General features: G+C 38.3%; 11 protein-coding genes and 1 further gene across 11 annotated transcripts; 6 read left to right on the top strand and 6 right to left on the bottom strand.

The window, feature by feature from the left end:
* Positions 1-183: 183 nt before the first annotated feature.
* Positions 184-7,647, bottom strand: UTP20 (Utp20p; the record flags this gene model as incomplete). The annotated part of the gene is made up of 1 exon (XM_003646822.1): positions 184-7,647. One exon carries the CDS (start codon positions 7,645-7,647, stop codon positions 184-186), a length of 7,464 nt encoding a protein of 2,487 aa, XP_003646870.1.
* Positions 7,648-7,989: 342 nt separating this feature from the next.
* MCD1 (kleisin alpha) lies at positions 7,990-9,720 on the bottom strand (the record flags this gene model as incomplete). The annotated part of the gene is made up of 1 exon (XM_003646821.1): positions 7,990-9,720. One exon carries the CDS (start codon positions 9,718-9,720, stop codon positions 7,990-7,992), a length of 1,731 nt encoding a protein of 576 aa, XP_003646869.1.
* A 677-nt stretch (positions 9,721-10,397) lies between these two features.
* On the bottom strand, positions 10,398-10,877 carry ATP16 (F1F0 ATP synthase subunit delta; the record flags this gene model as incomplete). The annotated part of the gene is made up of 1 exon (XM_003646820.1): positions 10,398-10,877. One exon carries the CDS (start codon positions 10,875-10,877, stop codon positions 10,398-10,400), a length of 480 nt encoding a protein of 159 aa, XP_003646868.1.
* Positions 10,878-11,278: 401 nt separating this feature from the next.
* On the top strand, positions 11,279-12,469 carry MED2 (Med2p; the record flags this gene model as incomplete). The annotated part of the gene is made up of 1 exon (XM_003646819.1): positions 11,279-12,469. One exon carries the CDS (start codon positions 11,279-11,281, stop codon positions 12,467-12,469), a length of 1,191 nt encoding a protein of 396 aa, XP_003646867.1.
* Positions 12,470-12,720: 251 nt separating this feature from the next.
* On the bottom strand, positions 12,721-13,740 carry PTC1 (type 2C protein phosphatase PTC1; the record flags this gene model as incomplete). Its single annotated transcript, XM_003646818.1, has 1 exon — positions 12,721-13,740. One exon carries the CDS (start codon positions 13,738-13,740, stop codon positions 12,721-12,723), a length of 1,020 nt encoding a protein of 339 aa, XP_003646866.1.
* An 814-nt stretch (positions 13,741-14,554) lies between these two features.
* RPT2 (proteasome regulatory particle base subunit RPT2) lies at positions 14,555-15,868 on the bottom strand (the record flags this gene model as incomplete). Its single annotated transcript, XM_003646817.1, has 1 exon — positions 14,555-15,868. The coding sequence occupies one exon, from the start codon at positions 15,866-15,868 to the stop codon at positions 14,555-14,557; it is 1,314 nt and encodes a 437-aa protein (XP_003646865.1).
* Positions 15,869-16,184: 316 nt separating this feature from the next.
* RTG1 (Rtg1p) lies at positions 16,185-16,763 on the top strand (the record flags this gene model as incomplete). The annotated part of the gene is made up of 1 exon (XM_003646816.1): positions 16,185-16,763. One exon carries the CDS (start codon positions 16,185-16,187, stop codon positions 16,761-16,763), a length of 579 nt encoding a protein of 192 aa, XP_003646864.1.
* Positions 16,764-17,311: 548 nt separating this feature from the next.
* On the top strand, positions 17,312-18,994 carry SIR2 (NAD-dependent histone deacetylase SIR2; the record flags this gene model as incomplete). The annotated part of the gene is made up of 1 exon (XM_003646815.1): positions 17,312-18,994. One exon carries the CDS (start codon positions 17,312-17,314, stop codon positions 18,992-18,994), a length of 1,683 nt encoding a protein of 560 aa, XP_003646863.1.
* A 367-nt stretch (positions 18,995-19,361) lies between these two features.
* Positions 19,362-20,198, top strand: PRP11 (spliceosome assembly protein PRP11; the record flags this gene model as incomplete). The annotated part of the gene is made up of 1 exon (XM_003646814.1): positions 19,362-20,198. One exon carries the CDS (start codon positions 19,362-19,364, stop codon positions 20,196-20,198), a length of 837 nt encoding a protein of 278 aa, XP_003646862.1.
* Positions 20,199-20,288: 90 nt separating this feature from the next.
* NUF2 (kinetochore-associated Ndc80 complex subunit NUF2) lies at positions 20,289-21,659 on the bottom strand (the record flags this gene model as incomplete). Its single annotated transcript, XM_003646813.1, has 1 exon — positions 20,289-21,659. The coding sequence occupies one exon, from the start codon at positions 21,657-21,659 to the stop codon at positions 20,289-20,291; it is 1,371 nt and encodes a 456-aa protein (XP_003646861.1).
* A 632-nt stretch (positions 21,660-22,291) lies between these two features.
* Positions 22,292-23,947, top strand: Ecym_5281 (uncharacterized protein; the record flags this gene model as incomplete). Its single annotated transcript, XM_003646812.1, has 1 exon — positions 22,292-23,947. One exon carries the CDS (start codon positions 22,292-22,294, stop codon positions 23,945-23,947), a length of 1,656 nt encoding a protein of 551 aa, XP_003646860.1.
* A 351-nt stretch (positions 23,948-24,298) lies between these two features.
* On the top strand, positions 24,299-26,205 carry Ecym_5280 (the record flags this gene model as incomplete).
* Between the last annotated feature and the right edge of the window lie 45 nt (positions 26,206-26,250).

Here is a 26,250-nt window from a genome sequence, read left to right as displayed (position 1 = left end):
TATTCCCATCCCTATAAATTGAAGATTATTTTTGTACTGTTATAATCAAGGAACACTTAATTAAGTTCCTCAATGAACGAAAATCATTTAATATTGACTATTCGATAGTACGATACAGTATTATATATTAATATTTACAGGTAAGTGCGTACCTCTATACGAGTAATCTAACAATTCTATAATCTACTTTTTTATTTTTCTTTGGTAATACCCATTCTCATCTTTTTCATGCTTCCTTTTATCTCTTGATCTAGCATGCTTTTTTAACTTCCTTTCTGCTGCTAGCGAAGGTGCTCTTACAGCTAAAAGAGCTCTTTTAGCCTTTCTCTCTTGTCTTCTTCTAATTACAATTTGTTTAACCGCAGTGTAAGCTTTAGTAAAATCAGATACCGACAGTTTGTTTTCCAACATCTCCATACACTCGTGGGCCTTTACACGAAGCTCTTCTTCCTCAACACTAGAGTTTGAGTTCGAAGTATCTTCGACATAAATATACAGTGGTAAGATGAATTTCTCTGCACTTTCAATAACTTCTTCAACCGTTAGTATTTGAAGGATCATTGCAAGCAATTGAATACTAGCTATCTTTGAGGCATATGAATCAGTTGGATTTTCTTCACTCCTGATTATGGAACTTGTTCTCACAATGGCAAATTCAATTGCATTCAGATACTTGTTTCCTTCTCCATCAGCTTTATAAATGTATGGCGTCTTATTCTTTGCCCATGATTGAACAATGTGGACCAAAATCTTCACGCAAACTTGCTTAGAGCCTACCTCCTTAGAAGAAGATGGAGAGCCCAATACCCTGAATAATCTGTATGCAATAGTCTGGATTTTATAATCATCTAATGGTGTTTCTAATAGTCCAGTATTTGAAAGTAATATGTTTATTAAACGCGCAGATGAGCTACGAACCCATTCATGAGGGTACAATAAACAGCCTATGATACTGTCCCACATAGTTGAATACCCATTTCCATAAACCTCATCTTTTCTCTTCTCAGCAAAAATTGCAAAAGTTTCGAGAGCAGTATAAACATCATCCCATTTTGAATCCGAACCTACATCTGTATTAGAAACGACGGATTTGATCCGAGAAATAGCAGTACGGTGCAACGAGGTGTCTTCAAAAGGTAACTCAGACAAATATATTTTGTAGATTTTCAATCCCAAGTTTATGAACGTCGGATTATCAATTTGTTTTAGCCAAGAATTAATATACTTTTCAATGGTACCCATATTCGACGAACCTAATCTGCTGAACATACCGGAGAGTAATAAGGTGGCCATTTTCCTGCATTTTGGTGAATCGTCATTTACTGCAACATTGGCCAAAAATACAAAAAAGGAAGAAGATAACTTCAATAGTAAATCAGGGCTTGATTTATTGATAATCAAATTTAACAGTTCCATAACGGATTGCCTGCCTTCTTGAGATGGATATTGCAAGTTGTTCACCAAAAACTTGAACTGCTTTTCTAACCGCCCTCTACTTTGATCATATTCCATTAAAAATTGATAATACGCACTCCTAGCCACATCTCTGATTTCCTTAGCATGATTTGTGACCATAATCTCCGCAACATTATCAACAATATCATAAATTTTTGGTAACATTATGTGCTTGGATAGTAACGCCTTCAAAAATCCAAAAGCTAATCCTTGCTTACTGGGCTCCATCAAATCAGGTTGAATACGACCAAGAACATAGTCTAGGGCAGTATCCTTTACACTAATATCCTTATGACGAATTAAAACGGATAGGAATTTTAGACCAACTTGACATAGTTCCGAAGAAGTTGAAGGGGAGTCCTTAATGACATTTAATACCTTCCTAGCACAGCTCTTAAAAATTTTTTCTGAGTCTTCGGAGAATTCTAACTTAATAATAATTGTCAATATACGCATAGCACTAATGACAACCGTTTCATTCTCTGAAAGCAAACCCTCCTTTAACAGAGGTACAAATCCATCCAAATAAGCAGTATCTAATAAATCAGGATGCCTGGAAATTGCTGTTTTTAATAGATCTAAGGAAAACCTTTGTAGCGTCGAAATATAATAAGAGTTTTCAGTCTGAACAGAAGCAACTTTTGAGTTCAAATTGACTAAGAAAAATTCCTCTTTATCGGAAGGGTTTTTTCCATTTGCAGTTGGATCGCGCAAAGTTAATTGAGACTGCTGGAAGATTTCATAACACAAAGTCAACATATCCTTAGAACCACCTTCATCATTATGATTCAACCCAAGCACATATCTTCTAAGTAATTCTTCCAATTTACGTTGGTTTTTCAAAGTAAGACGTTCAGATAATAATGCTTTGATAGAACGCAACAAAGTGCCAAAAACTGGCAGGGTAATATTTGCAGTTAAAATTTCCCCTGTATCATAACTCTTGTTAAATTTGACTTCCTTCATCTTCGAAGTATATCCTTCTGCATCCTTTTCTTGACCAGCTGATCCAAATATATCTCCCATAACGATATCAACAACCATTTCTGCTAAGCCGTCTAGGTCCCCATGTTTTAAGATACCTGCCATTGCCATCAAAAGATAATGAACAGTGTAACTCAATACATGAACTTGAGAGCCTCTAGATAAGGCAGATTTCAATTCTCGAATCACAAAATTTAAGTAACCAGGCCCTAATATAACAGAGATATTACTCAAGTTTTTTCGAACAGCATCACGTAGTTCCTCTGACCTACTCCGCAAAATTTGACAAATACTCGTCAAAATTCCAGACAAATGTGCCACAGTATCATCATATTCAAGACCAAGGACTAGATTTATTAATGCTTGAGATAATGGGATTCTGGCTACAATAGTCTCTTCGTTTCTAATGCCCAAGATCTTGTGCAAAATCGGATATACCTCTTTTTTAACATAAGATTCTGGCTCTTGAAATTTTGTCGGGAACTTCCTAATAGCTTGCTTGGTTGAGTTAATACCTCTATAGTGTTCCATGGTATTCTTGAACGAATTTGAAACTTGAACAATAACTAATACCAGTTCTTTTAAGTGGGATGGCTTTGTGTTTAACATAGAAATATATCTTCTTAATATTGCTTTATATTGGTTCCAAGTAGCAGAATTAGAAAGTGCACCAATACAAGTAATAGCCTCGTTGCATATATTTCTGTACCTCTCATCATCACAAAATATGTAACGCTCAACCATCGGCATCAAGTAATGCGAAACACTATTTTCAGAGAGCATATTTGCACACTCACTTAACCTTTTAATGGCTCTCTGGCGACGATGCAGTTGAATGTGATTAATATTCTTAAAAAAATTTGCCTCTTCATCACCATTGAACAATAGGCATTTCATATCTTCTAATTCATTAAAAAACTTCGAGTGCGTTACGATGTACGCTAAAACAGCAATATATTCATTCTGAATTTCTTCTGAAGATTTCCTTAACCCTAATTTCAGGTTTGGTAGAATAATCTCCTTAATCATAGACATGCATTTCTCGGTATTCTGCTCAGCTATCTTTATATTTGTATAGTCAATGAAACGAGTTAACGAATAAGTTGCATTAGTCCTGATAACCAATTCCGCCTTATCATTTATAAAGAACAACATACAGTATAATACTGGCAGCCATTGCGTTTCATTGAAACGCAAATATTGTTCTTCATTGAAACACTTGAATGCAGGTAATATTCTTTCAAAATCATATTCTTGCATTCGAGAGGCGGAATAAGAATTCAAATCATTAAGTAATTTAACAGTAGGTCCAACCTCAACAAATCTAGAGCCAATGCTGGACAAAACTTTATTCAAAGCTTCCCTCAGGTTTCTATCAACGAATGTTCTGTAAAACTTGGAACATGAGATATAAAGATTTTCAATATCGCACCAGGAGCAGTCGTAAGATTCCACCAGATAAGCCAAACAATTGAATAACTTAATCTTATCAGGCGTTTTAACATTAGAAATATCTTTTTCTAGCACCAAACTCAATGCATCAATTAACAATTTTGTCGTATCATTATCCTGTATGTAACCTGCTTCAGTAATATTCAACAACAAGCTTATTGCAGTTGAAACGGTATTTTGATCTTGGAGTGTTGTCAAAAGAGTAGGCAATACATGTAAAGAGGTCGAGACAATAATGGAAATTAATTCGATATACTCATTCTCACTAGTTGGGTTTTTTACAACACGGTCAAAAAACTCAAGAATAACCTTAACAACGGAGTCTTGTGCATTTATAGTTGATGATAAGACTTCTGTAAATGCATATACACATGAATAGTTGTTGTAATACAATAATGGGTAAAGTTTCTTAGATCTTGACCAATATGAAATCAACTTCATCATAGAGGATGGCTGCTGTAAGTTTTCATCTTTAAACTTAGGAATACGAGGCTTAATAACATAGTTATGAATATTAGGGATAAATTCTGTCCAATCTATAATCTCTCCAACGTGACAAAATAATTCATAAAAACATTTCATTCCTTGCTGCCTAACATTAGCTGCAACTTTGTAAACATAGTTCTCCGTAGTATTATGGTCAATAACAAAATTTGATAGACACATAGTGTATATTAATGGATTAATGACAGTCCTGATAGCACCGGGAAATTTCGAGCCCAGAGCAGATAAGGAGGAAGCTACCACATTAACAAAACCTGCCATTCTTCTTAAAGTGACTGAAGTGGCTTCAGTACTTTTAATTTGGTTTTCATTTTCAAAGAAGTAGTTATAATTAAATCTTTGACTTCCTAATGCCAAAAATTGTATTATATACTTCTCACCCAGATTAGGCAAAACAGTTATAACAGCAATTTTCCTGCTCTTATTTATACCACTAGTATTAGGAGTTTGAACACGACCGAAAAGAATTCTTAAAACAAATGGCATTAAACTCTCTTCATCAGCAGCTTCAATGATTCTAGATTCATCCTTTGCAAGTAACTTAATTATCTCATCCTTAAACAGTGTATCGTCCAACAGGTTCTTCAAGTTATCCTTGTATTTTACCACAACAGGTTCTTTATAAGCTAATAGAGCCTCGAATGATAATTTTTGTGCATCTGTCGTCCTACTTCCCAATAAAATTAGCAAACGTTGATGAAGTTCCTCAGATTTATAAACAGCTTTTATATTTCTGAATTTCCCAACTAACTTCATTAGCAAATTCCTGTCAGTTTCGCACCAACTAGCAGATGTTTGTATTGCTTCTTTCATAATTGAATCAGCCTTATGGTCAATAACATCAACCGAATCCTCTTGGTTGAGTAAGAATGGAACTAATTCTCTAGAATGGCGCTCTGCTAACCCTGGTAGCAAAAGCAAAATCTTCAGAGCTTGATTCCTGATCATTCCAGGATATTCAAGAGACTCTCTTCCCTTAATTGTCATATCAACAAGAGATGCATCGGTAAAAAAATAAGCATCAAATACTTTATCAGCGGCCTGAACGACATCGTTGAGCCTGTTAACACTAACGACCCAGAATGGCTCTCTATTATCATCAGTCAGTGGCGTGTCGATATAGTGCAGACTCGGATTATTATCTAAAACGTTGATAAAATGTAAACATATTTCCCAAACCAGATTCTGATTCTTCTCAAATATTCTAGGTAAAATTTCGTTAATGCCGTCCCATATTGGAGAGAACCTTACAGTTAATAGTCCAAATATATGGTTAAAAAACACACTGCATATTAAATGATCTGGCTCAAGCTTAGCGAAATCAGAACCGATCTTTCGAAGGCGCAAGGTTAAATCACGGCCATTTGATAAATCCAAAGGAATATCCTCAATGAGCATTAAATCGTTGATTAGCTGTGGTACTTCCCTCCCAAAAGTGTTTAATACGGAGATTATTAACTTCAAGGATTCATAACGATTACTTTTTCCCGGCAGCAGCAAATTTTTGGAGACTTTGTATAAAAACTTATCAGAGATAATGGCGTTTAGGTTTTCACAGGAACTGAAAATACGATTAATACTTCGAGTAAATATCGGACTAGTACCAAATTCATCAAATTTTTCAGATAAAGGTTTGATTAATGAAGCAATAACTTCTCTGTCTTTTAAATGCAAAGTTAGAAGAAGGTTTCCAAGGAGGTCCCTTGTAAAGTCATTAATGTTCGAAGAATTTAATAATTTTGTTATTAGAGGCACCAAAAATAGGGTAGACTCAAGATTAGCCCTATTAATTAAAATAATTCTCCAGTAAACTTCTAACTGAGTGTTCTCAGAGTCCAAATCAGTGAAGGATTCTAAATCCTCAACCAAAAGATTAGTAAAATCTTCGGGAATATTAATATTCAACCTGGAAAGTAAGTCCGGTTTGTACCCAATGTCTAAAAAAAACAATGCAAGTTTCTTCGGATAGGCTTTCCCATAGGTATTCACAAACCTTTGAATATATCTAGAACCATTAAAGGAACAAAGTTTAGCTTTATCAAGGTCCAATGAAAATTTAAAGAATTCAATAAAGTGCAAAGGAAAGTGTTCCAAATAATATTCAAACATTATTTTGTGAAAATGAGTCAGCGTTCTGACATCAGAATTACGAAGAATTATTGAAAACATGAATGCCGTAACATCTGGAGATAAGTTAGAGTTATTAGAATGATTCAAAACCTTTTGGATACTGCCTGTTAAAGCATTCCAATCAGACACCTTCCTACCACTTTCCGCAAAAGACAAAGTAGATAAAATTTTCAAAGCCTTATTCAAATCTGCATCTTCATGTTGGTTTAAGAACTGCTCCAAGGTTACAATAACGGTGTCGTACAATGGCTGGGCATTTTCAGCAGATGCATGTCTCAGTATGTCCATTAAGATATCTGATACTAAAGAAATAGTAGCAGCGGATTGGCTGTCACTCAAAGAGACCATTAATAGCACTCCAATAATGGTATTACATTTGGAATGTAATGCTTCTGATGTACTCTTTAGCGCTTCACTAAACAAAGCTTGTAAGCCTTCATAAAAATTCTTATTTTCAAGATCACTCAACTTCTTAAAAGAATACTCAACAAATATAGACAGGTTAGCAGCAGTTGTTTTCCTAATAAGAAAAGATAATGCTTCAGCAGCGAACCTAGACATGAAATCTTTTTTATGCGACAACAATGGGAACAATAAATTAAACGTTGGTAACAAATCCTGAGATAAATTCCTAGATAAATATTTGAAAATATATGCCAAACAGTTAAAACCCCATTCAAAAACATCCGACTTTTCGAATTTAATAGCATCATCTAACAATCTAATCAGTGTAGAGAGACACGAGTCGTAGAATTTAAGGAAATCAGGACCCAAATCATGACAAAATTGTGACAACAAGTCCAGCAGTGGTTGCAAAGATTTGTCATCATGTTTTTCAATATGCTTCATAAGGATATTAAATATCTTTTTCTCATGGTATAACACCTGCGGAAGGGTTTGAATTAAATTTTCAATCTCATCTGCAAACTCAATGAAATCACCACTCAAGTTAAATTCTCTCCACCGCTCAAATGAAGACAATAAATGTGACGTTTCCACGTAATCATGTGCTCTTGTTGTCAAATTTTTAGCTGGTTCAATCTTCAAGTCATCAATTTTATCCTTGAAAGATGAATACCTGTATCTTTTAGCTGATTTTGTTGTAGTCTTTTGCTTAGCCATTATATCAATAGGAATAGATAACAGGTTCTACTCTAGACAAATCGAAAGCCTCAACCGGTCACCTAATGATTGTTCCAACGAATATCTCTTTGCAAATTACTGTCACTTACAATTTTATACCTGAGAACTATCTAAAAATTTTGTTAGTTCTTTAGCGCCAGGTTCGTTTCTTTTTTGCAAAATATTCTCGAGAACCACGTCAGAAGTGATAGAAATATAAAATCTAATATCCGTTCAATATGTATATTCTACAAAACCGTTATTTCTTTAATAAAATCCTTTAGACGAGCGCCTATATGTAGTTGATGTGTAGAGTCACCCCCGACCGCGATCTTCATGTGTTCACACTTCAATGAACTTTTCAAATAATGCTCCTTTGCTTGTAATTCTAATATCATCGGAAGCCTTCTGTTCGAGATTAATACAATCCGCAGTTGCCAATACCAGTAGTTCAAAAAATGCTTTACCTGCTTGGCTCTTAGTAATCGGTGTTTCACTAGCACGATACCTAAAATTCAGAAGTTGATCGAACGAAATATCTTCATTGCCTATGAAACCGTTTCTTATAGCGTTGGCCATATCAACGGTGGATTTCGAAACCAGTTCACCAGTATTGAGTTCAACCTTTTGAGTATGTCCATTTGAGATGGAAAAGTTATCACTAGATATATGAGAGTATTCGTGTAGATCAGCTGGTCCACTAGCTAGATCACTAATCAACTGACCTGGTTCTTCAATACCAGATTGGTCAGTTGCTTCTATTCCCTCTTGTGTTCCGGCTTCTATGTCAGATTGATGGACCAAGCTCTCGTCAAGTTCCAGAGACAGATCCATCGAAGGATCCTCAGAAACTGGTGGAATGGAACCTTTCTCAAAAGCCTCGGGATGGGTGTCCGTTGATCGCTTTTGTTTCTTTAAAAATGTGAAGGCCGAAAAGTGGTTGATCGAATATTCAGGCAAAAAGTCCATACTAGACACTAACTCAGACCAACCTCTTTTCTTTGTGAATGCATTAGAGACATCAGTGGAAGTGCTCGCAGAAATAGCATCCAAAAGGCCATTCTTAACCTGAAACTCTTTTAATTCTGTTTCTTCATCTTGTTGAAGTCTCTTTGCGTTAACCAGTGCCGAGTTCCTCTTATGCCTTACCTCTAGGACTTTTGGTTCGGGTTCCCTTAGCTCCTGTTCTAAAGTGGCTTCGAATGGATCCTTTTCTATACCCAAGTCAAAGTCAAAGTCTGTGGTATCATGTAACGCAGTATCGTGTGTGGCCCTACGACCGAGTTCCACGCTCTTGTTACCATCGTCTGCGCCAGAACTTTCTTGCTCAACTACGCCCAAATCCCAGTCCATGCTGTCATTATCGGAGGGGAGTTCATCTTTATTGTCATCACCTAAACTAATTTGAAATTGATCAGACATGTGAGTTCCTTCACCCCAAGATTTCGAGTTGTTAGTGTCTCCCAGTTCGAAGTTCAAATCCAATTGTGAAGTTTGTTGTTCCAAATCATCGTCCGGTGCAAATCTCCTACCAACTTCAAGGGACATGTCCCAAGGAGCTGTTGCAGCATTAGCACCTTGTACTTGTCTTTCCATAGAATGTTCGCGGCCCATTAATCCCTGAGGAATGCTAGTCTCTCGTAGAAAATCTAAACTTGGAGTAATTAGGACATCCATTTCTGTTACCGTATCTTGCAAAATTAGCTGATCTAACTTCGAAACAGTATCAACATGAACCATGATACTTTTTTGTACATTACCTCTGAACACCGACTTCAGCTTGTGTAAAAGATCTGAAATATCAGAAAGAAGAAAATTGGCCTTTTGAGAATATACTCTTACCACACCATGCAACAACTCACCAGAAACACGCAAAGTAATAGGCTCTACACTAGTATCATCGAGTTCAGAACTAGTAACCTTAGAAATTTCTTGCACCGACTGTAAAATGTCTGTTTTCAAATACGACCTATTCAGGTTCGTAAGGGTCGATGCCAACCAAATCTGAGCCAACGGCCCATTTTTAGTAGCTAGCCTAACCAAACTAGGCTGTTGCGGACGTTGTTCAGACATCTCAGATATAATTGAGTGGCTTGATTATCTCCTGTTTGGATTTGATTGACCTTTACTGAAAAGGAGGACGTACTCTTTTTTTATTCACGACACACACAAACACACACGTATATAAACTTCATTTTGTAACAAGTGCTCTATGCATGTTCCTCCTATCTATATACCAACTGCCACCGATGAGGTGAGGTCAAAACGAACGCGAAATCCATAATAGGTTATCCAGATCTACACCTTTAGGTGTGCAAAGAGATTTTGCGTGCGTGTGTTCAAGAGAGACCGTTTAAGCGCTCCGTTCCAAAATTTCGTATATTTCGTATTTTCGCGTTCGGCAAGCCTTTACATCACGTGAAGAGATGAGACGCATTTAGAACCACATCTGGAGCATTTGCAAATGTAGATTACGACCAGTAAATGTCAAAAATGATCTTGATAATTAACATGATATACATATATACACACCTAGATATAATGCGTACGTTTCTAACCAAATCCGTGACAAGTTGATTCACTCATTTCAGAACGTACCCGCAGTATAACCGAAAAAGATGCGGGAAAACTGCATACGTGCGTCTATGGAAATAATCTAGGAAATGTTAATTGAATTGAGAATATACGTGTACAGTAGTATAATAGGGAACGCGTTAAACAGGTTTATTTGTCCTTCACACTTGCGCCTTCTATTTCAAAGCTGCTTGCAATGCTTCCAAGACTTCGATCTGGATAGCAGCTTCTGCGGCAATCTTTTGATCAGCTGAACCTGCATTCTTTTCAGCTTCTACCAACAGGGATTTAATACTCTCACTAGAGAAAGATTCCAATGGGAATGCTTCAACAGAGGTGATAGACATGGTAGAATCTGGTTGAACCGTAGCGAAACCACCAGAGACAAAAAACTTCTTCGAAGCACCTTCCTCCACTACTTCAACCACACCTGGAACCAATTGTTCTACAATTGGTACGTGGTTTGCTAGAATACCGACATGGCCTGACTTCACTGGCAAGTTAACTTGAGTTACCTTGCTACCAGCATAAATAGTGTTATGTGGAAGAGCAAAGTGTAGTTTCAGAAATTCATTAGAAGCGGCTTCTGCATATGCACGCCTGGAAATCGTATTGGCCACCTTAACGAAGTTTTTGGAAGAACTCAACCTAAACATCTTAACCTGAGTATAACGTTGTTGCAGATTCCGTCCGCACCTGTGATCTTTCTACATACACTTATTACACTTGATGAATCTCCACTCTGCACCAGGAGGTATGAAAAACGGATACAGTTACCCTACCCGAAAAATAGATTTTCCATGAATATGATTGGATGGCAAAATTATCGTACGTTATGATTGAGTGACCAAGCGCGGGTAACACAAGTCACGTGATTCTTGATAAAAAATGGCATCATGAATTCCAGATTACGTTCATTAACCTATCTATCCAGAATGAACTCATGATAGAACCCTTTAATCAGGCGCTAAAACCTCAGCAATAGTAGAAGAGGGCTCTTTAGTTACGGAAGGTGTGAAAACTCAAAAAAACTTCGCAGCAAAATAAAGAGGGGAGTATGGCATTCAAGGGCAAGAGCGATGACGAGATGAATACGGATCGTTTAACACAATGTCTTGACGACATCATGCGAGCAGCCACTGAAATGATGGTACAGCAGCAGTTAAAGACCATACAGTTAAATTCAGATGTTGCAGCGGGGTTCAGGAAGAATTTTTCGAAGTCTCTTGGTGATAAGGTACGTTTGTTTCATTCTATTCTGGACGGTGTTGATACCACATTAACAACGGCTTCACAATACCTGGAAACTGTGGATGATGTAGCCCATCGTATGAAGCAATGGAAGCTACGCCAGGAGGAGGAGTTAAGAAGGAAGCAGCAAGAGGAGCTTGAGAAAACCAAAAAGTTACAAGAGGAGAAAGCAGCGGCCCAGGTTGCATTACTAGCTCCACAGCACCTTACGCAGCAAGCTCACCATCAGTCTCCTGTTGATTTAACTGGTGCAACGCCCAATGGTCTTATGGCCGACCTAGAGGCGACTAATTTGGAAGGCCAAGATAGCAATAGGGGGGGCTCTAAAAAGCCATTTAGTGCTGATTTCGGTGACTTGAACGACATGGACTTATCTATGTTTGGTGGCATTGATGGACAAGGCGATTTTTCACTTGATGATTTTAACATGGGTTCTGGTAGTGTACCTTCCAACAGTAATAACGGCGATACTGGTGAGAACATCAATGAACTAGATAGTAATAGCGGCATCGGCAGCGCTGCTACTAGCAGTAGAATAATAACCAACAACAACGGCAACAACGGAAACAACGGCAACAACAACAACAACAACAACAACAACGTCAGCAACAGTAACAACAACAGTAACAACAACAGTAACAACAACAGTAACAACAGTAACAACAACAGTAACAACAACAGTAACAACAACAGTAACAATAACAATAATATCACCAATACTAGCGAAAAGAATAATGGCAGAGGCTGCATCACCCACAATGATAATAATAATATAGGCCTCAATACTTCCAACACTAACAACATTAATGAACAAAATGTTAATAGTGGTTTACGAGCAGATATCGTTGATCAAGATACTAGACAGCCTGGCGCTCAAACTGGCAGTGGAATTAATCCTGATGACTACTTGACATTGAATGATTTCAATGATCTTGGTATTGATTGGAATACTACTGGTGATAACAATGAACTTGACTTAAATGATTTCAACATATAATAATGCTGTGAATTCACTTACAAGTCGTTAATTAGTATGCAGTTGTGTAAATTTGGAATAGTAAATAATAGGACTCCGGCACACGGTAGAGATAAGCAGCTTTTACAAAAACAGACTTACCTCAAAACTATGTGATACAGTATGATTACCACGTATATAGTGTCTTATGCCAGCATGTAGCGAACAGGAGAGTGCTAAATATGAGCCTACGCTTGGTGAATAAACACAACAAAAAAGACGAAGTTTACTATCTACTGGTGGTTATGAAAAAACACAACCATTACTGTTACGTTGTCCGTCGTACCATTTTCCAACGCATACCTGACCAACAGCCTCGCGGCTTCGTTGGCATCCTCCACATCTTTAATCATCTCACAGGCTTCTTGATCGTCAACAACATCCCATAAGCCATCGCATGCAATTATCAAAAATTGATCACTTGTCGTTATTTCTACACTGGTAGTGAATGGGTTTCCAACTACTAAAGAATCGAAAAATTTATCTCCAAGTGACCTTGTTACTGCAAGCATGCCATTAACCCTACTTTTCATAATCAACCCTCCTGCTTGTTCAACCCTTTGCATCTCAATTATATCGGAGGCTTTATGGTCGTAAGTTAATCTCACACTGCGACCATTCCTGAACAATATTATCCGCGTATCGCCCACATTAGCTGTATATAGCATCCTCTTATGCTGATCCAGATTTATTGACTGATTTGGTATTGACGAAGGAACTTCCCAACGTAATATTCCCACTGCTGCCGTACAACCACTATTCCCCTCCAGTGTACTGTTTATTTGCTGGTCAGCATATACAAATGAATCATTTAAAACATCCCTCACATCTTGGCTATCACCCTGCAATATCCGCTCCTCAATGATAGTATGTAGGTGTGAGCCACACCATTTCGAGGCTTGGTTACCAGCATGTCCATCAAATATCGCAAAATACCCCCAGTCCAACCGGGAAGAAAAGTTCTCCACGTAAGTATGCACATCCTCCATAGCCCGTCTAAACTTCGCATTTTTATTCTCTGCAACCCCAACAACATAGGACAGCTGATAAGCTGGAGTATCTTGGTATACTGCAGCTGAAGCGACAGGGGCATCTATTGTGGCAGTGTTTTCCACCGTTACCGAACTTGTAGTATTTACCATAACCCCTTCACCATCATTATTCTCATCAGTATCCTCATGTTTCATACCCGAAATAATGGCCTGTTGGTTAGTGCTATTATTTCGAACGTTCTTAGTTTCATCTTCACTCATTTGTGTAGTAATTCAAATGTTCAATAAAAATTTAAATTATTTTTCAAAAAAAAAACAAATGCTACAACTACTTTATGGATTGCTGTATATTACCGCACTTAGTGCCAATAAAACCTGATCTATTACACCCTGTTTCCCGTACTACCCTTCAATGCCTGTTACTGTGTTGCCGACTCAGATGTAGTAAGGAATTTTAGAACTGATATTGAATAGCACTTTTCCTTTTGGTGTTTGGATTCTTTTGGAACTATTGTAATCTAAAAAAAGAAAAACCCAAAAACAAGCGACAACCGTTTTTAGCCTCTTTCCTAAAACTAGAACAATTGGAGCAATAATTTATGTGTTACAGACTCGTTGTTGAGAATTGCCTCGAGCCCCTTTCTTAGATATGTAGTGCTTCCATTTTAAGTATCCACTGGGCAAGAATTACCAAAAAATCTGTCCCGTGCATTTGAGGCAGACGATTTTAAAGTATTTTGGAACAATGTGAGATTGCTGTATAGAACCGGACGAGAATGAGCAGGAGGAATTTAAGTTCTATGTACCTTTTCTTTCCTTCGAATGACACTTAAAAGCGGGAGTTAGGGGCTTCATTATGATTCGGGCTAGAGAAGGCAGGGTAATGGGAAGGTGTTGGCAAACGTGATGGATTTAACAAGAGGGTTATAGTGTAAGAGGGGGATGGAGGTAGGGAAAGTTATACAGAGGGGGAGGTTTTTGGTGTTTATGATATAGTTTGAGAACGCGCATGTTCAAGTCGTTTGGATGGTATTTTATTGCGGGGGGAGAATGGGTATAGATTATATATAGAATATCACAAGTACAGGCCTTCTAAGTTTTCTTCAACTTTATTTTTCATTACACGTTCTTTAGCCTGTTTAAAGTCTTCCACGGTAACTTGCATTCTTCTTTCTCTCAAGGCCAGAAGGCCGGCCTCAGTGCACATAGCTTTGATATCAGCACCCGAGAGTTCGTCTTTCGAGGTTACTAGGGTTTCCAAGTTAACATCTTCGCTTAGGTTCATTTTTGAGGTGTGAATTCCCAAGATTTTGCGTTTAGTAGTTATATCTGGGTTTTCGAATAAAATTTTACGGTCGATTCTACCTGGTCTGATTAAAGCAGGGTCCAAGCTTTCAATTTTGTTAGTAGCCATTATGACTTTAACATCTCCTCTATCATCGAAACCATCCAATTGGTTTAGCAACTCTAACATAGTTCTTTGGATTTCTCTTTCGCCGCCGCTATTGGAGTCGTATCTTTTTGTACCAATTGCATCAATCTCATCAATAAATACTATACTTGGAGCATTTTCGGCAGCGACTTTAAATATCTGTCTACAAAGTCTAGGTCCGTCACCTAAATATTTCTGGATCAACTCCGATCCCACGATTCTCAAGAATGTAGCTGATGTTTGATTTGCTACTGCCTTGGCCAATAATGTCTTTCCGGTACCCGGCGCACCATATAGAATGACACCCTTGGGCGGCTTGATGCCCATCTCCTCGTACAATTCTGGATGCGTCAACGGCAATTCTACCGCTTCTTTAATTTCTTGAATCTGTGCTTCCAATCCACCAATATCGTTATACGACTCTGCCGGCGACTTATCGATCTTCATAACAGACACCATAGGGTCCGCATCATCTTGTAATGCACCAACAATCGACATTGTCTTGTGATGTAGCAACACAGAACATCCGGGCTCCAACAGCTCCTTATCCACAAATGACAAAATACTAACGTAAAAATCAGGTGTAGTTGGACTCGTCACAATCGCATGGTCATCATCAATTATCTCTTCCAAAGTACCAATAGATAACGGCGTACCCCGAATTTCTTCCAGTTGTTTCCTTTCCTCCTCTTGTTTCATCTCGAAAGGCTTCAAGATTTCCGAATTGGTAACAAACTCCTCCTCCAACAACAAATGATCCTTGATCCTCTCCATTCTCAATAATTTCAACTTGCATCTGGTACTTGGGTAAACACTAGGTAACTTTTCTGCAGTAGCTGGCCCTTTCCTTTTCTTCCTACCGAGCTTGGATTGTACCGGTGGCTCATATTTAGGCTTCTGTTTCTTATCCTTCTTACCCTTCTGGCCCTTGCCATAACTGGACGTTCCTTGACCCATTACACTTACCGTATCAGACTGTAGCGTCAACTATATCTATGGTAAATCCGAAGCTATGTGTTGTGATTAAACAATCCTTCTGTATCTGTTCACTGTTATTGCTTCTTAAACTTTTTGCCACCGAGAAACTCCTTTTATTTTGAGGTTTTAACTTTATTAAAAGTTCGCTAACGTAAAATGATTGTTTAACTGGCTGCCAGCTCCTTTGGAACAAGAAAAAAAACTGCATCTTCAAAAACATATATAAACCAATTTGTAAGACTCAAGAATCCAATTATCAAGCACTAATAGAGTAAAAGCGCTAGCATTTTGCGTGATGACTTCGTTTCCAGGATCATTACCAAGCTCTATAATATCCAATGGTACGGCTACGTCCGAACGCTCAGAGAGGAAAAGGCGTGACAATATTAATGATAGGATCCAGGAGCTGCTAAGCATGATCCCAGAGGAGTTTTTCCAAGAGTACTATCAAAAGAAGAAAGATCTAGAATCTGAAGACGGTACACCAACTGGTACTGGAGGTACAAATATCGGTAAAAACAAAGGAACCGGTACCAGGGACGGAAAGCCTAACAAAGGCCAGATTTTAACGCAAGCTGTAGAATATGTTACGTATCTACAGAATCAGGTCGACTTGAGGAACCGAGAGGAAGTTGAACTTATCTTAAAGGTGAAGGACTTGAGCAAACAAACAGGTAGCATTGTCAACGACGTCAATTTAGAAAACACAAGCGCAGAAATAGCCTTGGCGAAGATAGGCGTAGGGCCTCTGGCAGGTATACTAGAAGAGTATTATGGTTCGACTTCCAGCACAGGAACTAGCAATGATAAGCAGCATGAAAGAAACAACAACTTTGAATACGGTGGATACTCCGAATACGGAGACATAGGCTAATTTTCAAATCTCCTGAACATACACACAAACTCTCTTTCTCTTTCTCTCCCTTCTTCCCTAACTCCTTCAATAAATGGAAGCTGGTCTCCCAGAAAATACAAGCTTATCCTCTCAACACATATGAACACTGTGTATGTCACTCTCTGCTCTCTCCCTCGCATCTGCAGAAAGACCATACTCATGCTTCACAAAGACACACAAGTCGTATCCAAATTAAAGACACCATTATATCTACATATATATTATTTATTATTACCTAAATATGCGTCCAGCATCTACTCAGGACATAGCCTGAATGAGTACTCAAAACTCTTGATTCTTGTGTGATAATGATGGTTTATGTAATGACCTGATGTCATTACAAACGTTGTGGAATTCAGCCTTCCAAAAGCAGTCAATCCAGCTCAGTCAAAAGATCATTATTTTTAGTGAAAAGCACCATGGGTCTGTTTGGTTACAAGAATATACATAAATATATAGTGTAGAGAGCAACGGATAGACAGACGCAGACGGGCACACAGTATTATATAACATATACTGATTAGGTGATGACATCACAGACTATAGGGATAGTAGATGGTAGTAATAGGGCTCTTGAGGCCTGTCGAGAGGTTGAAGTTTCGAAAAAGCCTAGACTGGAATTAGATGATGGTAACAGCAGTAATAATGATGAGAATGTGAATGATAATACAGGACTCTTAGAAGTTACTAAAGCAGATGAGTTAGATGAAGTTGTTGATAACTATGCAAAAAGAAATGGGAATCAGGAGGTTACAAATGAGTATATTCCTAAGAAGCCGGACAAACCAATTATTTTGACCAAGGATTCTGACACAGGGAAATATGTTTTCCCGCCCATTACCAAGGAGGATTCTCTGAATGCGCGATATTTTTTGAAATATCATGGGTCAGCACAATTTCTTGATTCATATTTGCCCGAGGATTTAAATTCTTTATATGTGTTCCATTTGATTAAGCTTCTAGGATTTCAACTTAAAGATAGAGAACTTTTGGCTGCAGTGCAGAAAGCGGTTGTGAACAATGTTGCGATGGGATCGGTATCGCCGTTAGGTGCGAATCCTATGGCGGAGAAGGTTTCTCCCCCGCAGTTGTCGAATACAAATAGTACGGCTGGAGAGTCTTACGACGATCCATTAGAGAAGAAACATGCTGTTCGGTTGATTAAAGACTTGCAAAAGGCGATGAACAAAGTGCTTAGCACACGTATCAGATTGGCCAACTTTTTCACTTTGGATCATTTCGTAGCAAAGTTGAAGACTGCAAAGAAAATATTAGTGTTAACAGGTGCAGGTATCTCGACGTCATTGGGCATTCCTGACTTTAGATCTTCAAAAGGTTTTTACTCCCAAGTGACAAACCTAGGGTTAGATGATCCACAAGATGTGTTCAATTTAGATATTTTTATGGAAAATCCATCAGTATTTTACACAATAGCAGAGAAGATCTTACCACCTGAACACAAGTACTCCCCTCTGCACAGTTTTATTCGGATGATTCAAGATGAGGACAGGTTGTTGCGAAATTATACACAAAATATTGACAACCTAGAGTCATATGCCGGCATCCAAAAGGAAAAGATCGTACAATGCCATGGTTCGTTTGCTACTGCATCATGTGTCACATGTCATCTGAAAATGCCAGGAGAACGTATCTTTCAACAAATAAAAGATAGAGAAATCCCATTGTGTGCTTATTGTTATCCCAAAAGGCAGGAACAGTATCCAACAGTGACAGATGAACAAGCATCTCGTGGAGAAGAACCTCAGTCACAGAGTTCAAATTCTTTATTTCATATGAGCAGGTCTTTTGGAGTGATAAAGCCGGATATAACCTTTTTTGGAGAAGCCTTGCCCTCCGAATTCCACACGAATATTCGTCAGGATGTTTTACAATGTGACTTGTTAATATGCATAGGTACCAGTTTAAAAGTTGCTCCTGTTTCAGAAATTGTCAATATGGTGCCAGCACATGTCCCCCAGGTTTTGATCAATAGAGACCCCGTAAAACACGCCGAATTTGACTTGACCTTGTTGGGCTTATGTGATGACGTTGCAGCTCTAATAGCTCAAAAATGTGACTGGGATATACCCCATGAAAAGTGGCAAGAGCTAAAAAAAACCAAATTCTTGTTTGATGAACGAGAAAGAGGTGTTTATTATATTTATGACCCTATAAAAGAAAGTCAAAAAGTAGCCGCCGAGCAACAGTAACATTTATTATTTCAGTCATGTTGCTAGCATAACAATATAGAGAGTATATTCAGCTATTAAAGTTGGTTTTCTAGTTATAGATAATGTTGCAGATAATTTTGCCAATGTTAGTGTCTTTAAGTTTACTTATGTACACCATAATTTAGTCCGCTATTGAACAGTCCTACTAGCGCTTTATGAACATTAACATTTTAATAATTTTTTACAAAATATTTTTAAGCTTCATGTCTGTTGAAGTTTTTTTTTCAAAATTTCCAACACCGAGCTAAATACACGGATTTGAGATAGAAATTATTCAAATGGAATTATTCTGTTACCCGGTGTTTCAAGTTATTGATAGAACAATTTGCAGTACGTCTGCTGAAGAATGCTAACACTCCAGGACTTCAGGAGGTCAGTACGATTTGGCACGTATCCACAGTGCACCATAGCTATGGACTATCAAAATAGGGCAGGTTCCAAAAAAGGTTCTGGTGGTATTGCATCAGAATCGCAGCAAAATATACACAGAAGAAAACAGGTTGAAGAGCTGCTACGAGATGGTGAAGAAGTTCCTTATACCTTTCAGGGTGATGCAATTGAAGTAACTGAGGATGAACTTAAGCTGAAAAGGAACCCTTATATTTACAAGAATCATTCAGGCAAATTGGTATGCAAATTGTGCAATACAATGCACATGTCGTGGTCTAGTGTGGAAAGACATCTTGCTGGTAAGAAGCATGGGTTGAACTTATTAAGGCGAGGAGGCTCTGCATCAAGTGGAGGAGCTGGAAATATTTCCAAGCAAGATAAGGAGTTCCGAATGAAGGTAGAGGAAGCTAGACAAAGGATTAAGCGGAATGGGGTGATTCCGAAATGCCAGATTGTAAAAGTTAGACATCTGGAAACAAATGATATAGGTATGGCAATTCGTGTCGATTATAGTGTGGAAGGAGTAATCGTAACTGATGAAGATGAGTTGCCATTCCTAAGGGTAATATCAGGTTTAGAACTACCTGGGACAGATAATGATGATAAAAAATACCTTATGGTTGCTTTTGAGCCTTTTGAGAATATAGCAATTGAAATGCCCAATAAAGAGATCATCATGAACAATGCTACTGCTGGCCTGAAAAAATCAGTTGACGAGTTAAATACGAGATGCGGCTTTTGGGATAGGGATGATAGAGCTTTTTATGCACAAATATTCTTCAAAACTTCATGAACACTCTGGGCAACAATTTAGTTACATCATTTTGCTTCGTAATCACCATTTACCTAATATTAATAATTTTTATTTACGTTTGCATATAAATTAGTTAATCTTTTCCATTAAGGTTTCCATATGCTTGTTGATATGGCTTGTTAATAATGAATACTCTAATTCAACCGTATCTGTCTCCTTTTGAAATTCCTCCTTGAGTTTTTGCATTTGAGTTTCGTAATTAGTAATAGTATCTGCTATTTCAGTTCTAAAACGCTGCTCAATACTCCGCAGCTCTGGGAGTACCTCCTCAGCATGCTGCTTTCGGAGCCTTTTCAGCGTGGCACTATTCTCTTCCTCCTTCGTTTGAGTTGCACCTTCTAAATCAGCAAGCTTCTGCTTATGTGAATCTAATTGTTCTTTTAGTAGGGATATTTTGGCCATAATTCCACTGGACAATAGGTTATTTAAGTTGCTATCATTCTGTAACAATTTGTGCTTTGTATCTAACAGATTGCTCTCTTTAATATGCGAATCTTGCAAATCTGTAGATACAATCTGTAGGACTTCAAATAACTCCTGTGTTAATTTTTGGAAGGTTTCCAATGAAGTATGCAGACTTCGTTGTTTCTGCTCTAATTGAGTGAGTTGACTTTTTTTTTGTTCTAATAACTCAGATGACTCTTGTACGCTTTTTGTCAATTCCTTAACATCCGTCTGCGAATATTTTTGCAATTTATCCCTTTTAGATTCTAGTTCTATTAGTTCATAACCCAAAGTTTCTAAGTCTGTTAGGAATGCTTGTTTTTGAGACTTATATCGTTCGTAATCAATAGTCAAAGACTCTTGAACCTGATTAAGATGCTTTAATTGAGATTCCAAAGCCTTATTTCCTTCCTCAACACCCGTCAGGTTATCAGTTCTTTGAAAATCCCTATACTTTTGAATTCGAGATTGCAGAACATTGGCTTGATCAAATTTCACCCTAAGTTCTTTCAAAAGACCATCTGTCTGTTCCAAATAACGTATCCCATCCGGATGTTGATCCCCATCCAACTCCAGCATAGCCTCTTCACGAAACCTAGCATAATTAGCCACCGCAGAGAGTAGCCTCCTTGTTCGAAAAGGTTCGGGCTTATACAAATCCATAACGTTGAAATCTGAAACTCCAATATCCTGAAAAAACTTATAACATATCTTATTTAACGCCAGCACTTTCAACGTATCCATATAAACCATACTACCATCATAGTAATCTTGCTCATCTTGCTCATCCCCCTGCTCCCTGAAATTTTTACCATCATTAAGCAAAGAATCCGGTGATATACCCATAAATGTATCAATCATCTGTTTATATAAAGTAATAACAAACTGCGATGAAGGCTTCTCCACATTCTCCACAGTTGCCAAAGAAAAATCACATTCCTGTAAACATGTTACAAGCTCTTCTAATTCCAACAAGGGAAAGTTATCCGTACTCATCACCCTTCCCCGACTAAAACTCTAATATATTCTGCTACATTCGATGTGCTTAATGGGAAAACATTACTTCTACGCGCCAGTGGTAAACATTAAACAAGACATAAAACTTTCGGTGAAATTAAAATTCGCCCCATCAAATCACGTGACTTGAATACTAGAAGGCAAGTTCACTGAGATGCTCGATTGACTGATTAACCGATGAAGTCGTCGAACTTCTGTTCCTAATTGTTTCCGACAGCCTCCTATATGACTGGCTTGAAACTACAGATGTTTTTAAATATGTTGCCTTCTATCCGAATATTTTACTGCAATGCATGTGTAATCTAAGTAACCATACCATTTCATTTCATAAGCATGCCTACGGTGATAGTTAGAGATGCCGGCTTTACAATATGCGATAAAGGTTTCAAGAAACAAGTAGAATGTAAAACAGAAGCGGTAATAACATGGTTAATATGTGTATGCGCAAGTATTTCCGGTACGGGAATAGGTGGAAGATGAGGCATGCCAAAATTTCTTGCTTAGCAATGGTGTCTTCGAAGTTCAGGACTTATATTAAGCCAAGAGATTAGCAAGGTACCATCAGAAGTCCGCGATGATGTTTCAAAGACCTTGAGTTGAACCTCTTCGAAATGTTGAACAAGATTGCGGTTATTGGAGGCGGGGCAGCTGGGATCATTACCGTGGATACGCTTGCCAGATGCCAGGATCAGAGTTGGGAGATAGTTGGGTTTGAAGGCAGAGCAGCGTTAGGTGGTGTATGGAGCGATATTCCTGGAACAAGACTAGATGACCCTGATATCTTTGGACGACTGAGAACCATAGCGACGGAAATAGATGGAGATTTATCAGCAGAACAAATATTCCACCAAGGTTCTCCAGTTGTTGATGTGAGGGGTCATGTTAAAGATATTAACCAATTATTACCGACAAGCTATGATCAGCCGTTGAAGTTAAATAAGACAACAATGCTGAGGGATGGTATTTTCTTTTCGAACAAAACAGGGTTGCATACTGACTCCAGGAGTAGCGTTCCGAAAGGGTTTATGGAGTTTGACCCAATTCCAAGAAGACGTACGACGAGCGGGGATCCAGTATTGTATACATGGAAGGAGGTTCGCGAAAACATAAACGATTATGTGAGCAAGAATGACATTTATAAGTATTACAGAATGAATACTTCTATCGAGCTAATTGATAAAATGTCGCATAATGAATGGGTGGTTGTAGCAAAAAGAACGGATGCTGCCAAAAATATAGAAGAATGGTATTTGGAGACATTTAACGCTATTGTTATTTGTTCCGGTTACTTCCAGGTACCTTATATCCCATTTTACATGAATAAATTTACGCAACACAATCCTGGAATACACAACTTTAATGTAACATTCCCCGAAGTTCTTGTTCACACAAGAGACATCGATCAATGGTACCATAATGTCTTACCCAAACTTGAAGCAAAAGATGAAACGCACAAAATCTTAATCGTAGGTTCAGGTATGAGCTGTATTGACGTGCTTCCCAAAATAGCCGCTATGCAAAAACTGAATATCATTATCTCAAAAATACCAGGAACCTCTGAGTCGGAGCAACCCATCGAATGGTTTAATGAGTGGTTATCAAATAATGATCGCATTACGTTGAAGAGTTCAATCTTAAATTTCCTAAATATTAAAGGACACCCCGCCGTCCAATTCACTGACGGCTCAATTGTAGACAACATCTCTCACATCATATTCGCCACAGGATACATGCCTTCACTTCCATTTCTCGCCCGTAACCTCGCAAGCGCAATTAAGGTCTACGTTACTTCTGACAAGTCTACCCTCAACCTCGCCTGCACAGGTGCATCCAGAGTTACAAGCTTATATGTACACACAGTATCCATATCTGATCCAACGCTTGGCTTCGTATTCAACTCCCAAACCCCAATTTTCCAGTCCTTCCATTTGTCTGCCCAGATGTTAGCTGGAATATGGAGTCGTTACAATAATCTACTGAAATTACCAAAAGTAACAAAAAACCCATGGTCTCAAATACTACCCTCCATCGAAGCTCAACTAGAATGGGCACGCAGAAGACTGAAAGATACAGGAAACAACTCAAAGTTCCATTGTTACAATTCTGTATCAGTCCCAAAAAGTTCATGGCTAGCTGAATGTCGCGAATTTTTTTACGATCCTTCTATTGCCAATCACATGCTTCCGACTGGATTTGAAATGTTAATCGAACGATCACTAAAGGAGATAGAAGAAACCTTTAGAAAAGTGTCTCAATCAGGTAGCTGACTTGTGATTCATGAGCCTTACTGATATATATAATAAATATTTACATATTGGAACATGTGGTAGTATTCTTGTCTAGGTTAAAGCTCTTTGAATTCAATGTTTAAAGTGTTTATATTTTACCGTATCCGGCATTCGTGAACACGGCACAGGAAGTATCAGAATATCAGACAGGTTTATCCAGTACATAAGTACATCCATAAAGGGCGAAGTAGTAATTCTGGAAAGCGGGACACCAATAAAACAGGTCTACGGAGTTGATATATTATTAGAGAAAGTTTTCAGTCAGTAGTTGGCATTCTTAGAGTGACGGTGATTGATCTGACAGTAGGGTAAAAGGCAGGTTAACAAAAAATGTCGTGGGAAAGCGATAATGATGGGGAAGTTAGTATTAATACTAAGAGGCTTTCGGCTATGATTGATTCTTTCCATGATAATAGTGTTGATGAGTTCCTCTTTATACCTAGATCATCAACATCGTCCCGTGACAAGCCTTCATCTTTGCAGTCATCCCTGAAGGGGGTATGCTCTCCTCCTGATTTGAGCTTTCGCCCTCCCACAGTTAAGTTAGTTGATTCTAAAGGAAATAGCCACTCGCTATCGCCAAGTAATGAGGGTACTGCTTCAGGTCATGGACATGAAGGTACTAAGGGAAGTATTTCATCTGATTATACAGCTAGTATACACGAAGCGCAGCCAGTTTCTTATGTAAATCTAATGAGTGGGTCTGTTCTGGATGGTAGGTATGAGCCTCGCCTACCACCTTTACCTACAAAAGAGGAGATGAAACGACCGGTTGGGTTGGGACTGAGTCCAGCTTTAGAAGTGGATCATAACTTCCCCTCTCACAGGGTTCCTGATACCAGTTCTAGTCCGAAAAGGAAATCTTTGCGTCTGATATCGTTCCCACAGTTACATCATAGGAAGACATCGTCGTTGGGTTCTGAGAATTTGGCCAGTGATAGCGGGATTTTGAGTGGCTTCGGTGGACAAGGTTTTAATATGAACAACTATAATTATCCGTCAGAGGTTAGCCCACCGCATATTTTGGGCAAAGAGCGCAGTATTAGTCCTTCTAGGTTAAAGAAAATTAAAGAAGAAATAGTGCCAATTGATATTCCAAACAGTCCCACGAGACCTATAATTTTAGATTCAGACGAAGAATCAAGTATTGTATCATCCTTGGAACATGATAAAAGCTGTATTATGGTTGCAGATGAAGATGAAGATGAAGATGAAGGAGATGTTCAACATTTGAACTATGGGAATAAGGAAGATAATGCTCGTATCACAAAGCTCGAATCAGATATTAACGACAGAAGCACGGACTCAATATCCATTGTCTCAAGTATAGTTACATCCTTGAAAACTAACATAGTAGATAAGAATGCAAGCGGCCAGTTGCCGAATCGTTCTGTCACTTCCGATTACCAGCCTACAATTCCTGCTCGGAGTAGAAATAGGCCAAAATCTACCATATTCATCCAACAAGGATTAGAAAACATCCAGAGACAGTTAGAGGAAGAAATGGGAGAGATAACAGGATATAAAGAGCATTCTCGAGAAACTTCTATATCTACTGCCGCGAAATCTGAAAGCTATTTTTCAGCGCCTGACCAGGCATTAGATAAAGGACTCGGAGAAGAAACTCTTCAAACTGAGCCTGAGCATGATGATCACGGATATTTGGGTAGACCTGTTCATATTATACCTGAAAGCAATAGAAACAGCAGTATTAATACAATAACCAAGGATAAAACACCTGATGATTACCTGAACAGTACACCAACGATTATTCAGAGAAGTTCTGAAAAAGCTGTAGGTATTAGCGGTCTCGATTCTGTTGAAGATGGAGACGAATGGATAGATGAATATAATGATGAACAGGCCATAGGTGGAGACTCAAGCAATCCTCGGAGTTCAAAGAACTTTAATGCGAATACACATGTAAATCTAAATACCACAGCTGCCTCTAGTTCTCACAACCAACCCAAACCAAAGATTGCTTCCAAAACCAAAAAAGGAAGGACATTAGATCTTTTGATATCGAAACAATTACTCAATTAATGAACGCTGCAAAAGGTACCCTTGTAGGCTCAGAGTTTGCTAATTTGGGCATTAGGACTGACGAAAAACGTGCACTAGAAAGATTGGTTGATTCGTTATCTAGATTGACAGCGGACATGATTGTAGATCCGGATAGATATGCAGAAGGCTTAAAGAGGTTGGACAAGGCAACGAAGGCCTTGGATGGCTTCTGAAAATATTGCCATTTCGTCTATGCCTCCTACTCACTTACTTCGATT

Source organism: Eremothecium cymbalariae, chromosome 5 (assembly GCF_000235365.1).
Source record: "Eremothecium cymbalariae DBVPG#7215 chromosome 5, complete sequence".
Lineage (NCBI taxonomy): Eukaryota > Fungi > Ascomycota > Saccharomycetes > Saccharomycetales > Saccharomycetaceae > Eremothecium > Eremothecium cymbalariae.
Note: the sequence above shows the minus strand (reverse complement) of the source record. Positions and strands in the feature narration are given on the sequence as shown.